General features: G+C 38.5%; 4 protein-coding genes across 6 annotated transcripts; 1 reads left to right on the forward strand and 3 right to left on the reverse strand.

The window, feature by feature from the left end:
• Window positions 1-42: 42 nt before the first annotated feature.
• On the reverse strand, window positions 43-2,616 carry LOC100678574 (serine/threonine-protein phosphatase 6 regulatory ankyrin repeat subunit C-like). Of its 2 annotated transcripts, none has more exons than XM_003427227.4 (2): window positions 2,482-2,616; window positions 43-2,400 (listed from the first exon to the last, which is right to left on the reverse strand). In XM_003427227.4, the coding sequence occupies exon 2, from the start codon at window positions 2,392-2,394 to the stop codon at window positions 679-681; it is 1,716 nt and encodes a 571-aa protein (XP_003427275.1). In that variant the 5' UTR covers window positions 2,395-2,400; window positions 2,482-2,616; the 3' UTR covers window positions 43-678. The 2 variants fall into 2 exon arrangements, with proteins under 2 accessions (XP_003427275.1, XP_008210036.1); XM_008211814.3 differs by having other exon boundaries at window positions 43-2,416; window positions 2,482-2,607.
• Window positions 2,511-4,427, forward strand: LOC100678613. The gene is made up of 4 exons (XM_008211815.2): window positions 2,511-2,595; window positions 2,827-3,265; window positions 3,334-3,655; window positions 3,741-4,427. Exons 2-4 carry the CDS (start codon window positions 3,074-3,076, stop codon window positions 4,067-4,069), a joined length of 843 nt encoding a protein of 280 aa, XP_008210037.1. The 5' UTR covers window positions 2,511-2,595; window positions 2,827-3,073; the 3' UTR covers window positions 4,070-4,427.
• Window positions 4,095-8,637, reverse strand: LOC100121982 (ras-related protein Rab-8A). The gene is made up of 5 exons (XM_001605534.6): window positions 7,528-8,637; window positions 7,243-7,303; window positions 6,542-6,680; window positions 5,916-6,119; window positions 4,095-5,847 (listed from the first exon to the last, which is right to left on the reverse strand). The coding sequence occupies exons 1-5, from the start codon at window positions 7,649-7,651 to the stop codon at window positions 5,749-5,751; spliced, it is 627 nt and encodes a 208-aa protein (XP_001605584.2). The 5' UTR covers window positions 7,652-8,637; the 3' UTR covers window positions 4,095-5,748.
• A 117-nt stretch (window positions 8,638-8,754) lies between these two features.
• On the reverse strand, window positions 8,755-11,156 carry LOC100121962. 2 transcript variants are annotated; one of them, XM_016988408.3, is made up of 5 exons: window positions 10,865-11,068; window positions 10,226-10,614; window positions 9,686-10,131; window positions 9,468-9,612; window positions 8,758-9,297 (listed from the first exon to the last, which is right to left on the reverse strand). In XM_016988408.3, exons 2-5 carry the CDS (start codon window positions 10,413-10,415, stop codon window positions 9,257-9,259), a joined length of 822 nt encoding a protein of 273 aa, XP_016843897.1. In that variant the 5' UTR covers window positions 10,416-10,614; window positions 10,865-11,068; the 3' UTR covers window positions 8,758-9,256. The 2 variants fall into 2 exon arrangements, with proteins under 2 accessions (XP_008210039.1, XP_016843897.1); XM_008211817.4 differs by having other exon boundaries at window positions 8,755-9,612; window positions 10,865-11,156.
• Between the last annotated feature and the right edge of the window lie 3,882 nt (window positions 11,157-15,038).

Below are 15,038 nucleotides of genomic sequence, written 5' to 3' on the forward strand. Positions count from 1 at the left end.
GGGTTACATGCGAGGAGGTATAGGTTGACTGAAAAACAGCAGTTCGGAATCAAACAAAATTTAATTGTGTTCTTTCATTATAAAACTACTGTGTAAAGGTGTACATTCAGGTATGGACGTGCAAAAAAAGCAACGCGCGTCCAAATTCATTATAAAACTATTGTGTAAAGGTGTACATTCAGGTATGGACGGGCAAAAAAAGCAACGCGCGTCCAAATTCATCTCTACTCTATCGAAAAATAGGCCTCACGCCAAAATTTCATCGAGCCAATTTTTTTTTTTTATTTTTACGCGTTTTAAACCATTTTCAGTAAATTGGTGACTTTTTTAAAAAAATTTTTAATTTTTCAAAAATTGGACTTGACTCTAAGTCAAAAATTGTGATAAAAGTTCAAATTTTTTAAAAAAACCACTAATTGACTTAAAAATGGTTTGAAATGCGTGAAAAACAAAAAATTGGTTAGATGAGATTGTGGCGTGAGATTTTTCAATAGGGTATTGTTATGTGAAATATACAAATACTGTATACAAAGTTACTGTCACGGAAATTGTCGACGTTACACACATTAAAACGGTATACGGGAAAAGCTACGCATATATAACTGACACATACATATGAATAAAATCAAACAAAGTACGCGCGCGCGAAACAATTGAAACGGAAAGAACGGTTCCCATTCAATCTGACGTTTTACCACAGTTAATAAGCATGTCGAGGTCTTCCTCGGACAAGTACGATAAAATATTGTCGAAAGAATCTCGATCGGCAAATTCCTTCATGCTGCTGAGTATAGGAAGGGCTAGTTGGATCTTCTGCTGTCTAGCAACGGCCGCTTCGAATTTCTCCTTCAACCGCCATGCATAGGCAGGATAAGCCACTCGATAATTGGCCTTGAAGTTCTTGACGGATTCCTTGTTTTTAACGTAAGGAGCCACCGCTTGCAGGGGCTTCGTTAAAACGGAAAAGTACGTGATGAACGTCCCCTTGATCATGCTTTTCTTCATGGCGGTCAGCTCGGATTGGCACTTCTCGTAGTACATCTTCAACCTAGGGTTTTCGTCGATCAACTTCAGGTTGTACTCGTCTAACACTTTCTTGTTCGTCCTCGCCTCGACCAGGACCGCGTGCTCGATGATCAAGCGTTCTGCATCTTCTATCAACTGATCGTTGCTCGTGATGGCTATCTCCAGGGCTGTCTTCTCGTTAATCTTCTGATTCAGGTTGGCGCCACAGTCGAGCAGCAGTTTTATCGTCTTCCTTCTATCCTCCGCGGCATTAGGTCGCTCTATTTCGCTTTCCCACTGTTGTTCATCTTTGGCTTCTATGCAATACGCTAATGGGGTATACTGCTTGTACACTTCAACCTCATCTTCCACCATTATGTCGACTTCGGCGCCATCACGGATTAACATCCTAACGAGCTGTGGCCTAAACCACGCACTCGCGTGATGCAGCGCGCTAAATCCGAAATTGCAATTCGTGATTCCACTATCCAGTACCAGGTTCATCACCCTCGGATCTTCGTTGTAGGCTGCGAATTTCAAAGCATCGCTCACATCCATGTTTCCTCCAGGCCCGTCCAGGTAGGCGTTGTACTTCTCCATACAGAGATTGATCAAGTTGATGTCGCCGTACATCAGAATGAAATCGAAGGGAGTTCGTTCAAAACCGCTGATGTTGGAATCTGGCTCCAAGTCTTCCGAATTGTCCGGGTCTTTGAACTCGAACGACTGGCTTACATCACCTCCCGCCTCCAGGAGTTTTCTGATGATAACCTCAAAACTGTTGCCCCAGTTGAGCATCGAGGCCCAGTACAGGACCGTCTCATTCTGGCAATTCAGAGGAAAACTGACATTTGCTCCGCTGTTCAACAGCAACTCAACCATTGGCTCGTCACGGCACAAGACGGCAGCGTGCAAGGCCGTTGCCCCCACATCGTTCTGGCTGTCGAGGTCGGCGCCGGCCTCGATGAGAATCTTCACGAGTTCGAGATCTCCCGTGAAGACGGCGCAATGGATTGGCGAGCATTCGTAGCGATCCTTCGAGTTGACGTCAGCCCCGGCATTCAGCAGCATCTTCACGAGCTTACGGTTGTCGTCGTCGCTGATGCGAAAGTCCTGCATGTAATCGAGCACTTTGTCGTCTCTGGCTTTGATGGCGCAGTCGTAAGAATCTAGGCAATTCCTGAAACGGTCGTGTTGGCGAAGAACATATATCCTCGGGCCCAGACAGTCGATGGGGATCTTGTTGGCTATAGCCAATTGCAGTGGTGTGACGTGGTCCTTATTTCCAGCACAAACGTCGACGCCGAGGCTGAGAAGTTGTTTGACCATTTCGAAGTTCTGATAACTGATGGCATAGTGAAGAGTCGTGTTGCCGTACCCGTCGGCCATAACTCTCTGTAATTAATAAATACTGGTATGTCAATGGAAAAGTTGGAAAAATTGTAAATGAATGAGCCAGCGAGGTCTATATCTAACCTTGTTTAATTCTGTCGAAGGAGGCAATGTGTGAACACGTATTCTTTTTGAAGTCCAAGTGGTCGAGCTGAGGACTTGAAGACGACTGTCTCCTCGCGAACGCTGTGATTACAGGTATGTAGACCATTATAGTTTATGAGCTTCTAGAAACCGAGATATGTGGGGAGAGTCTTAATCTGTGCAAATATAAGTATATATTAGTTAGGGTTAAACGAATAACGGTACTGTGTTTCAAATAATAAACTTTGAGCGCGCTGTATATACAGACCAGCACGTAGAGCCTATAAGTTGTTGACCTATATATATAGGTATACAAGTTCTCCAAGATCGTCGTTATGTTGACAGGTTCGCAACTTGCGCAGCTGACTGACTGTAGACACAGTGAAAACAATCTATAAGCATACCGTTTCCCTTGTAAAAAGTTATTACATATATTAAAAAACGAGAAAAGTGCGTAAAGCGTATAGTGTTATTCATGATAGAAAATGTGATTTATCGCAGTCTAAAAGTTTGATATGTGCGATATATCCAGCCTTTGAGGTTATTTATTTATTTTTAAAATATCAAGGGGAGGGGGGATTTAAATTGCTCAATGAACATGAGTGAAGATATGAGTACTGATGTGCTCGATAAAGATTTTAAGTACAAAGAACTGCTGATTTCTGAAAAGAAGTTTCTCGTAGGAGTTTGTAAAAAGGATGATGTACGCCGAGTACTTTTAACAAATACATCAGAGTTTTATGAAGACAATCTATCCAAAGATGATATCCTGAAGAGATGCGAAGTAATTATTCATTTTATTATTATTTCCTTTTTCTTAAGTGCCTTGATACGAAGCCCTTTTTTCTTCAGGAACTGAATCCTGTGTTAATCGACCCTAAATTCGAAGACGTGGAAGACATTATAGATGACTTTTTGGCTAATATTCCAAAATATACTGTATCTTTGACTATTGAGAAAATTCAATTGAAAAACAAAATAGACGATGGGTGGTTTAGGTTTGAACTAGATTTAAAAAGGTGTAGTCCTGAATACTTCATGGACAATTTTATGGACAATTTTTACTTTGCTTTCTCTGAACTGCAACACAGGTACAACTGTTTGTTAGATATTATCAAGAAGAAGGATCAAGAAATTGCAGAATACAAAGCAGAAGGTGTAGAGCTACTGCGAAGTGAGTTTTATATCAATAGCAATCTTTAATCGTCTATAATTTAATTTCAATTTTCGCATATATAATCTGTGATACTTCCTTACAGAAAGCGTAATCACTGAACCTTTCAGAGAAAATGTGTTCCAGAATAAATTGAGAAATAGAAGATCCGGTGATAAGTTGAACTTATTTTTAGACACGTTAAACTTTTATGACTCCGTAAAGAGTTTGAGGAAAGAGGACACGAAGCAAGAAGTTACAGCTGTTAATACAGAATCATGTAATGATGAAGTATCATCCGAGCAAACAGCTAGTAACAATCAAGCCCCTAAAAGACTGTTCTCCAGTGATGATCTGAGGTGCGCGGTTGCTCCAAAATCTCAAAAAACAGCTCAAAGCAGCAAAAGAAAAAACAGTAAATTTGCATATCTGTGAAAGTGTGAAATCATTGACAATCCAGTGAAAATGGGTAAAAAGTGTGCATCTTTATTGTTTTAATACATAAAGTTGTACAATGGCCCTACAAAATATTAAACTAATCGGTATACCGGGGGTACGTGTTTCAAGTAATATACAGTTATTTCGAAAATGACGTGATTCGATTATTATACATATTAAGTTTACTATACAGATACTTCCAGAGGGTATGAATTATGCAGAGTATCTTATATGGTGGGATGCGACACGTCGTACAATCTTGTACAAGTTCACGGCATACATCGTAGCATGAATGATGAAATTGTATAAAAGTTTAGTAATAAATTCGTCCAAAGGCCAGCTTTGGAATTGAAAAGTCCGTTGTTTTTCTCAGCAGTGTCCTATAACCGCTTGCAACAATGTCGACGTTCCGGCGCGACATGTGTTAAAAAATGAATTACGTAGTAGATACATATATTCCTAAAGCTGCGAAGATCGTTGCACATTTTTTGTTTCACGGTTTCTCATTTGTTGCAATCGAAAAGACAAATAAGGCTCTAAAGTGGCATTGATTTCTCGAAATTATTGACTGATACACATAATGATCGCTATTTAAAAATGAACGTAGTTATAATATTATTCCAATGTAAAGCCGAGTTAAGAGATTTTTTTCAAGTAATGCTTGTTTTCTTCTTTCCCTTTACTCCTGTGTTCGTAGGCACGATAAAGGCTAAATTTGTTGTTCTTGTTGCATATCAGTTGACAAAAACGAAACACGCGTTAAACACACTCATCATAAACGCTCATACATTCGCACGTAATTATTCACACTTACAAGAAAGGGGACAATGGTCCTCGATTACGAGATGTCGCGTTTCAGACGGTAATCACAATACGCTTGATGCTTAACAATTAGTTATTTTAGCGATCATATATTACGATATACACATCCAATTATACGCGTCTATTACAATAACACGTAAATAAATTACGCAGTTTCTAGGCCTTTGGCAAACATCTTACATACAGGCAGCATTTAGATTCTCATCGGATTTGTCTCTGTTCCCTTATCTTTCTTCGTTATAACAATTGCTTCGCTCGTTGTTGCCACTGCAATTTTTTAAGCATCTTTGAAGTTTAGAATTTATCTTTTTGCAAGAAATCAGTCTTTCCCATTCAGCACAAAGCTTCTTATTGACATTTTCGTTCGACGAATCGTTTGTTTTTTTTTCGCACTGGATCAAGCTATGAAAATCTTTTCATCAAAACTATAGCGGAAGCAAAAACGTTTTCGCAATTGTTCGACGATGTTTCGTAAAAGAACATTACTCTCTCCGCCCACTGCATATCATAAAGCTCATACAAAGCGAGTCGTGCGCATGATTATTGCACTTTATTTTATGCTTTTATAATTTATTCCTATTTTTCATCCCGTTGTGCGATAGTGTAAAAGGTGCGTTTAATCATTGATAAAACGAGAGTATATATAAGTTACGGTGCTCCCGACCAGTTCTGCACACGTTCTCTTCATATCATAATATATTGTTTCCTTCGCTTCTCTGTTCATTCTATGAAATCGATAAACGAATGCCTATATACGTTAGAATTATCGCTTACATTTAAATTGATTCAGACTTCATCGATTATCAGTTCCTAATGTATTAATCAATTTGCGCGTTACGAAAGATAATGATCGACTAACACGAGCATTTCCATGCGTCGCCCTGTTGGGAAGGCGACAGAGCTTTGATGATGCTGTTTTCGCCCTCTTTCTCCGAAGCTTCGAATAGACTTGCCTGAAAAAAAAAAAAATTATGATGAATATTTCATTAATTTACATAATTACTTTATAATAACAACTTACGCGTCGTCCTCGCTGTTCTCTTATTCTTCGAGCGAGAGCTAGAAAAGCTTCTTCGATATTGATGTTCTCTTTGCAGGAGACTTCGAAAAACGGCATATCGAAGTTTTCGGCTATTTTCTGTCCTCTTTCGGCGTCAACTGCTCGCTGTGTGCTGGCGTCGCATTTGTTGGCTGCGAGGACTTTGACCACGTCGGGGGATGCATTCTGAAAGTTTCATGAATTTTATTAAAAGTTGTATAAGGCGAAAGTAGACGATTATAAAATTGAGTATAACTCTAGTGAAAATTATCGCAACCATAGCTTCAATCGGTATCAATTATAATTATTCAATTATAATCGAGGTCTTACATTAAAATTTTTAAAATAGGTTTTAAAAAATGCATATTTTTAGCAACGCGTTACACATGTCGGTATATCCTGTTGGTCAGTGGAAAATACGCTTTTGCTCCTTATATAAACCTGACATCGTTCGCTTCGTGACTCATCTTATTAACTTGTAATAGAATCAGTCGATTTCAAGATGAAACGCATCAAGTTATAGATTATAGAAACCCAGTTACCAAAATTGACTAAATTTATCGAATACTGAGTTTGTAACGTTGAATGATAATTAATTTGAAAAGTACCTCTTGTATATTTCGTAGCCAATAGGACAGATGATTGAAGCTTTCAAGACTTGTAACATCGTACATAAGAAGTATACCCATGGCGCCGCGGTAATAAGCTGTGGTCAACGTTCTGAATCTCTCTTGGCCAGCGGTGTCCCTTGAAGGATAAAATGAAAATACAAATACTGCTATTTTAGTTTTGCTGTTTTCTAAAATTGAAGTGGACCGAAATTCCGCTACAAATTTAATATTTTAACGATTGCTATTGCAATAGTTATCGTTTTATTATTCCAGAGAAGCGATTAAATATTCAAGTGTTGCCATTATTATTTCAACATTTCACTCGGAATAATTTTAGAGCAATGCCTCAGCGAACCTTATAATTTATAACTTATTTGACCGAAAATAGGGCAACGTCGTTTTGCAGATAGAAAATTGAAAAAAGCTACATCCATCAACTTGATCAGATTTCACAAAATATTAAAACGCGAACCATAAACAAAAACGAATTTCAATCATCAGCAGAATATCTTTACTACAGTACATACTCTACACACTGCAGGAACAATCGTTCGTTCAACTGCAAAATTGCATTGCGCAGAGCGCGAGAAGCAATATTGACTTTTCATGTCTCCATCTGTTCCGATCGACGTTTTCTCTACAACATATTATACCCACTGAACAAAAAAAAAAAAAAAAGAAGAAAAAAAATGTCTCACCAGATTTGCAGCTTAATTGGTGTACCGTCGAGGTTGATGATCTTCTGCTTGAAGTCGATACCTGCGAGAAAACGCAAAGGAAGAAGCCTCCGGTCAACAAACATAGCTCAGCTGCTCGCGTTATACTGTGTATACCCCTATACCATCTCTCTCTTTCTCAAATATGCAAATATGATACCCCCATGTCAGATACAAAGTGTCAAGTGCATAATTTTCCAAAAACGTCTTGAACAGCCTCTATCTTCTTCGCCCAAATTGAAAAAAAAAAATACAAAAGTCGCTCACCAATGGTAGATATATAGGTGTCGTAGTATCTCTCGTCGCAGTAGCGATGCACAATGCAAGTTTTGCCGACGTTGGAGTCGCCGAGGACGAGAACCTTGTAGGTAGCCGCGAAGTCCAGGGCCATGTCCGCGGCTCACTTTTGAATATTCCGATACGATACGAGCTTTCGCGGACGCTTGCAAGCTCTTTGTTCTTCGCCGAAATGGACTGCACGCACACAGAGCTTTCGGTGGCTTTTGTTCGCGCGGCGAGGATGAGTATAGAGAACGAACCGCGTTGGATGCAGCGACGCGCGAGCTGATCGATTTTGGGCCTGCGCCTTGACGCCCATGACCAGAGAGAGCTGATGTGCGCATCTTTTCGTTGTTGTGCGGGCTTGCGATATGCGCGACTGCGCGCGATTTGATGGGTGATATGATTTTCTTTTTTTTTTAAGGGGATTGTGCGGGGTTCGACATTTTTAATTTTTCAAGAAGAGGAAGGAATAACTGTCTGTATGCACTGATGATGAGATTTACAGGTTTACGTATCAGCTGTGGAGAAAATTAAAGATGCGCTTCTTTGCTATCCTTATGTTTTAATTAGATGGATGCTGTAATCGATTATAAATTAGATAAAAAATTTAATCACAATATACCAAAAAATGTTAATTTTGAATATGGAACAATAAAAAGTTTAAAATTAAATTCTTACAATTGAAAACGAAATAAAAGATTTTCTATTATCTCCTAAAAGGTGCACTATATAGTTATATAGTAAAATGTAGATTATATACAAGAACTATTTATTATCTTCTAATTGAAGTGTATACTCGCGGCAATCATTATATTTCGAGGTCGAAAACGTACTCGAGTTTGAGGATCGTGAAATGACGCTCTAATTAATTTTTTCCTGCATGGCGACTGTATTAAGAAGTCTGGAAGTAGGCCAATCGCAAGAGTATTTATTGCTCTAGTTAATTTCTTTTTAAGATGTTTTTTGTGCTTTATAAATGCGCCTATTTTAATTCCAAACATAATTTTCTAAAATGCAACTATGTGAAATGTTTGTTCTAAGAAACGAAAAATATTTACATTTCCAAATTCACTTTTTAAACCAGTAAGAGTAAGCTATACTTAAAGAGATTAAAAAATGTCATACCTAATTTTGTATAAATCTAATGACATCACAGGTGTGAAGCAAAGGGTATATAGTAAAGCTACGCGTAGAGAGATTAACGCCTCTAAAAACTTTGGATACATAATACACATGTATATTTATTTATGTTTTTTTAACATACGTTGTATAATAGTTTACAAAAGATGTTATCGCCATTACGAATCATTGACAAACATTCATTGTAATAACAATCAAGTACTTATGCATTTTATTGCATCCTCTAGGCACTTTAGACCGTGTACAATTATACATATGTATTACAAACTTTATTACAGCATGTCAGCTCAAAAGTTACTTTGAATATAATCATCAACACTATGACGTTTTGATTATATACTTTCAACTAGTTTCGTTCGCTTTAAATATTTACAATTATATCAAGTCAATAAGTTACTTATAACATTCAGTCTTTCATCTACTTCTAATTGTAGTATCTAAACTTTTTGATTTTACTAGGAAGTCTGCGCCTTGTTACAAAGACGTTCTTTCTAATGAACAACGTTATTATATTTATATAAAATCATTAAAATTTTATATAATATATTCAAAATTCTAATAAAATACCTTGGTTTTAATACTCACCTAGCAGCCGTTTTTTTAATAAAAGCTCATCTAAATTATAGAAACAAATTTCCTCGTTAAAAGAAATTATCACCCCTAATCTGCTTCTTGAAGAAGCTTTTTACTTTACTGTAGTAATTGCAGTCTTGCTTTCGCGTATACTAGTAAATGAAACTACTTTTATAAAATAGAGCATAAGCATAGGCCGAGAAAGACTGTACCAAACATATACATTAAGTCTGTTCTAAGATCTGGATCACGAAGGCCTGCTCCGGGCAACGAGTATGCACCTTTCGTCTCCAAAGAACACAAAGGTATGATTACATGGAGAACATCTGGGATCATAAAACCTAAATCACGAACTACCTGTAAGAGATACATGCGTCTATTAGTTCTGTACCAACTCAAAATAATTTATTTTAAAACTTAATTTTCCTACCTGATGAGCGTAGCCCTCTCCTCTGACAACGTTAGTAACAAACTGATCCCATCCGCCAGCAAGGATATGTAAAAGAGCAATACTAACAATTCCAAAAGCTTTTCTGCGAGTTATCGGATTTCTATCATCGGCAAGGTGAACCACGAGAATTGTGGATATCAGTTCAGTTGCAGAGAAGAAGAATTGGTGGTACCACTGAGAGTAGAAGTCGTCGTTCCAATAATTGATATACACCCACCATGAGTAGTAATGGGAGAACACAGCAGTCATGAATAGTATGAACATTCTCCATCGCAGGTGTTTTTGAAATCCCAGCCAAGCCAAATGCTTCACTGTCTCATAAAAGACTATCACTCCAAGAACAATGGTAACCCAGATTTTTAAAGTATTACTCGTGGCATTGAAGTACATATGTTTGTATGAAGCGACCCCTGATTCATAAGAGCCTAAAACAACAAAAAATAATATTTTTCTAGCAATGCACGCTTAAACAATGTTTACAAATACTTCCATTATTTTGAGATACATGAACAAACATACCTTTGAAAACAGTATCCCAACAGGAACAAGAGCAATACTGCTTATCAACATCCCTTGCAAAATCTTGCCAAAAATAATAGATGAATGCAATGTGTAGCGGTGGAATGACTAATGGTGCCAAAAAGCCAAAGATGTTTGAGCCGCAAGTGGCCAACATTGTACCGAGCACTTTTTTCAACATTATCTCCATGTCTAGAGCTTTGATTTTTTTTTTCTTCAAATTTTTCACTATAAAATCTAGTATCACATTTTGCTGGTGCTCAGGAAGACCGGTCACGAATCCATCTCACTGGCATTCGCGAGCCAAAGGTACCAGCCGCAGTGTATTTTAGCACCATATCGTTGAAGCAGCTGCCGCTTTGCCCGGGTCCAAATATATTCCAATTTTTCTACGGCAAAGGCATTATATTTATAGCTAGATGATAGTCTACTCGAATGCAGAAGCAGGTGACTCTATTAATATACCGAAGATATTTTGAGATTCAGGCATTTTATGACCTGTTGACTTTTATTCCAACCTTTTTAGACTACACTACTGTACGTGTGCAGCAAAATAGTCTCTACTTATTTATCGAATGGAGAAAAAATACAGCTTTTAAATTTACAAGATTTTTCAAAACTGATGATTATTATATTTACCATTTTCGCCTCAATCGACTACATCTCGCTGCTCGTGGGGGCCAACATTCCTTCATGGTGAATGGACTAGGCGGCAAGCTAATAAAACATAGCTGCGCGTACGAGGTTACTTATATTTTAAATCTCAAGTTTAATAACGCGCGATGACAGTGCGGCGCATAACTCCTAACCTGACCTGACGTCCCCTCTCGCGGATCGTCGCGTCTACAAAGAAGATTTGAAACTAAGCTTGGCTTTATTGAACATGTTATATCTATATGTTTGTTATGCATACAGATATAAGTGTAGGATATGTATACACCGTTTACATACCTATATGCATATAGGTACAGTCGAATATAATATCCATTGGAGCCGAGACAACAAGTGCGCGGTGTTATAACCTCTTATCGTCAGCGGGAATAGTAGAAGTTTTAAGTACCATCGTACGGGAATTAGACTTGAAGAGCAATGCATTACCATCACCAGATGAACGTGAGTAACAAATTAATTAAGTATATTGCGTTTTTTCTTCGCTGGGTCACTATGAGCCTCGTGTAATATAATATGGATGTCATCTATATTGATGATATAACAAGGAAAAGTGGGGTGTTTGATGATTCGTGCACAAAAAAGTAACTAATATGCATAAACACACGAAGAGCTATAATAATTTCATTCGCATGCAGTCGTGAATTTCAACTGTTGTCTACTGCTTCATCCATATTTAGATCGATCAAACTTTTCAATTCTTCGTTACTCGATCTTAGTCCTACTCGAAATGTGATAAGAAGGGATGTATTTCGTCATATTATCGCGGTACCTAATCTCAAATTTTCGAAATTCACTTGTGTAAGTTCTAAACATTTGTATTTTAAAAGCACTAGACTTGGCGCAGTGCGCTGCGATTATTAATTCATTAACTTATTAAATGAAATATAAATGCTTCATTGATATTCTTAATATTTGTTTTCTATCACGGAAATATATCAAACTTTACACATGATTCATTTCGCGCTTATATAAATTTCAAAATTGCGCGGTTTTTGTAACAATAATAATATTTACAATACAGAGTATTATAAATACACAAATTATAATTTGATATGTATTATAGTATCATATTACACTCTTAATATCAGAATCAATTTTAGAAATCAAAAACAAATCAAAAAATTCTAACGATACTTTTGACGCATGCGCACTACATGAGCCAATCATATTGACGCATTCTTGGTTTCACTTCATCCGGTCATGACTTTTTTTATATAGGGACCCTCTCATCACCGCCTAAACTCTCTGAGCCTGTGGCAGACGCCAATAGGTGGCGCATGAGCACTTTTTCATTTCCCTCATCAATAGATGCGCACCGAGTCTAGATATAGCGGCGTGCCACACTCATCTTAACAAAAACACTGCCTTGTCGGTCTGCTTCTTCAGTCGCTCATGCTATAACTGCGAGCATTCGATGTTTCACACCTATATATGCAAGTAATACAAGCCGTCCAGCATTTGGTCGGTCTTGCTCAGCTCCGTATTCCTCGTGTTGATAATCATCACCAGGAACCTGCAACGTGAACAACAAGTCTATTAGAAAGACATCGTACTAGCTCAGTATCTCCGTGACTGTGTCGATGTCCCTTAACTTGGTTTGATTTTATTAAAGCGCCCAAAGTTTGAAAATGTGCTCGTTATACAAATTCGTCGCACGGAGTAACATAACCTATAAGACGCCGTGAAAAATTTCACGCATCAGGATGGTAACAAGACTATTGTGGCCCACTACGATGACTTAGTACGGCATTACAGCGTATGATACACCGGTGAATGGTCGAGGGTATCCATTCCGTTGACATCAACCCCAAGCTTCAGTATCTCGCGAACCAAGTCGACTCTGATAATAAACAAGTTACAACTAATAAGTTATCGAAAAGTTCTACAATACACAAATTCATCATCAATTACACAAACGACTCCAAAATGCTGTAAGCTCTAAAGCAAAAAATTGTTTTTCCCAAGTACCCTGCAACTCAGTAGTCAATCGACTTATTAAAAAATATCTTACACAGAGTATATAGCCGAGGTAATACGTCAGGGCTTCGAAGACAATTGACATCTAAGTCGCAACGTCATCTCTAAACAGACTCTAACGTCGTTGCGACGATCTATACATACGCGTAGTATAGCGTTATAGACTTAAATGCTTGTTTAGATTTCGTTTTTCTTTCTCTCTCTCTCTCTGATGCTCTTTGAATGAACGCAAATCCTTGCTCACGAAGATGTAACGGGAAGTAACAGAGACGAACGAGCTTAACTATCCTCGTGCGTCATATGGACTAGATTATTACCTTAATGCTGGGTTTGACGCTTTTCTTGACATCTGTACAATAACAGAAAACACACTGGCTATAGTGACGCTGCTATTAAGACGTGCGGATGGAAATGTTGAAGAAAAAAAGAATCGTCATGTTTTGTTCGCTAATAACGTAGGTACAGTATAGGTGTACGTCATCGAGGATCGAACTTTACATTTTTACACTGTACGTCTGAAGCAAACAAACGTAGCATTATTTAAGCAGGTATACATCCAATAGCTTATGATTCCGCATAATGAAACGCTTCATTTCCTGTGTTTACGCTAAAAATACATCCTCCCATATATCTTACAAGCATCGACGTTCTGCATTTAGCTGACCTTTTTCTAAACGTATGATTTTTATGAGCAAAACATGAATCGACACAAGTCATGCTCTTCCTACTTCCTCAGCTCGTATGCCTACTTCACGAGCACGCGAACCTCTCACGATTCAAACAGTAAATAACGCTTTAAATTTTCCACTTTACAACCGAAAAAAAACTCTATTCAGAACATCGAGCCAATCCACAGACGGACTTATTAGAAGATCTTATACGGAATTCGTCCTCGTCTGCGCTTTGAAGACCGAGAAAAAGTGCGACACGAAACGGAACAAACGAGCGCACGACACAAGGCTTTTCTCGTACAGTCAGAAGATCGATGTTAGATCGGATCGGTTCTCTCGCCACATTACAGAACTTTGGCCTCAGCCAGAGGCCGAGATATTTTCCGTTCGCGTGACTTTGTAGGGCTTCTGTACAACGTAGACGGTCTCTATAGTGCGAAAATCGAGTGCTCTAAAATAGCGCTTGCAGCCTTCGAATGGATGCTGTATGACTCGAAGGCTCAATGCCGATTTCTTTCCTTCAACCAATTACGCGCTCTTTTGCACTCGATCGACGCTCGCGGAGGAAAGTCTATAACGACAATGATGTTTACATGCACGTGAGCGCATTCGTTACGTGTATATTTAATTACACTCGAGTGTGCAGCCAAAGTGTTTTGTTGTCGATCTGCTGGGCCGGTTATGACGAGCGAGTCGTTAGACATTTTCGTAGAACTGTTTGAGTTGGTACAGGATGATTGTATTTTGTTGCAAGTCTGGTACACGATGTCGCTATAAATCGCTCGGAATCAACCTTGAAGCAATAATTATCAGAGTTTTTCATAGCCTGTTATTGAGGATTCCAGCATTATTTACATGTTTTGTGTACGGTCTCGTGAACCGATTTGTAACTAATTTATTATCCATTATGACTAGATTTAGCTATCGAGAGTCCATCCGATTTCTTTGTTCTCGAATTAGCCGTCGAAGCTGTAGTTATGAGGTTTTATTAGTCGATCGTAATACTGTACGTTTTATTAGCTTCGTTCGGTCACGTCCGCAAGTCGAAGAGAAAATCGTCGCTTAATATGCATCTAAAAGCGTCGATCGATTTTTTACTTGTCTCGGATACTCCAAGATGCTCTGCCGGTTACATATTTTTTCTTTCTGGAGGTTATCACAGGGCAAATATGCACTAGGAATGCAGACGATAAACATAAATTTTTACTCACGGAAATAGAACTTGGATTTCCAAAAAATCAAACAGCTCTTTTGACAGCCAATTGCGATGCTGCACAACAATCTGTTTTTCTGACTCTTCTCTGGTTTAAAGACCCGCGTGTGGCGCAGTCCCGTACATAATACGTACACAGCTGGCTCTCGTGCGACGTCCTTCGCCTTGAAATCCCAACGAGACGTCGCAAATTACTCGGCTCATTCACGAATTCCGGATCTAATCGACTCGCCCGCTTTCTCGCAGAGGTCAACGCGCACCATCTGCACGTGCGCGCGAG

This window comes from Nasonia vitripennis, chromosome 4 (genome assembly GCF_009193385.2).
Source record: "Nasonia vitripennis strain AsymCx chromosome 4, Nvit_psr_1.1, whole genome shotgun sequence".
Classification (NCBI taxonomy): domain Eukaryota; kingdom Metazoa; phylum Arthropoda; class Insecta; order Hymenoptera; family Pteromalidae; genus Nasonia; species Nasonia vitripennis.

Bases quoted from the DNA above. Each gene is read 5' to 3' on its own strand.
- LOC100121982 (XM_001605534.6), bottom strand. From the start codon at position 7,651: ATGGCCCTGGACTTCGCGGCTACCTACAAGGTTCTCGTCCTCGGCGAC. The intron at 7,304-7,527 runs GTGAGCGACTTT...GTTTTCTCGCAG, and splicing joins CACCTATATATCTACCATTG to GTATCGACTTCAAGCAGAAG. The intron at 6,120-6,541 runs GTACTTTTCAAA...TGAAACTTTCAG, and splicing joins GGCTACGAAATATACAAGAG to AATGCATCCCCCGACGTGGT.
- LOC100121962 (XM_008211817.4), bottom strand. From the start codon at position 10,415: ATGGAGATAATGTTGAAAAAAGTGCTCGGTACAATGTTGGCCACTTGC. The intron at 10,132-10,225 runs GTATGTTTGTTC...TTGTTGTTTTAG, and splicing joins TTGGGATACTGTTTTCAAAG to GCTCTTATGAATCAGGGGTC. The intron at 9,613-9,685 runs GTAGGAAAATTA...TATCTCTTACAG, and splicing joins GAGAGGGCTACGCTCATCAG to GTAGTTCGTGATTTAGGTTT.
- LOC100678574 (XM_003427227.4), bottom strand. From the start codon at position 2,394: ATGGCCGACGGGTACGGCAACACGACTCTTCACTATGCCATCAGTTAT.
- LOC100678613 (XM_008211815.2), top strand. From the start codon at position 3,074: ATGAACATGAGTGAAGATATGAGTACTGATGTGCTCGATAAAGATTTT. The intron at 3,266-3,333 runs GTAATTATTCAT...TTTTTTCTTCAG, and splicing joins ATATCCTGAAGAGATGCGAA to GAACTGAATCCTGTGTTAAT. The intron at 3,656-3,740 runs GTGAGTTTTATA...ACTTCCTTACAG, and splicing joins AGGTGTAGAGCTACTGCGAA to AAAGCGTAATCACTGAACCT.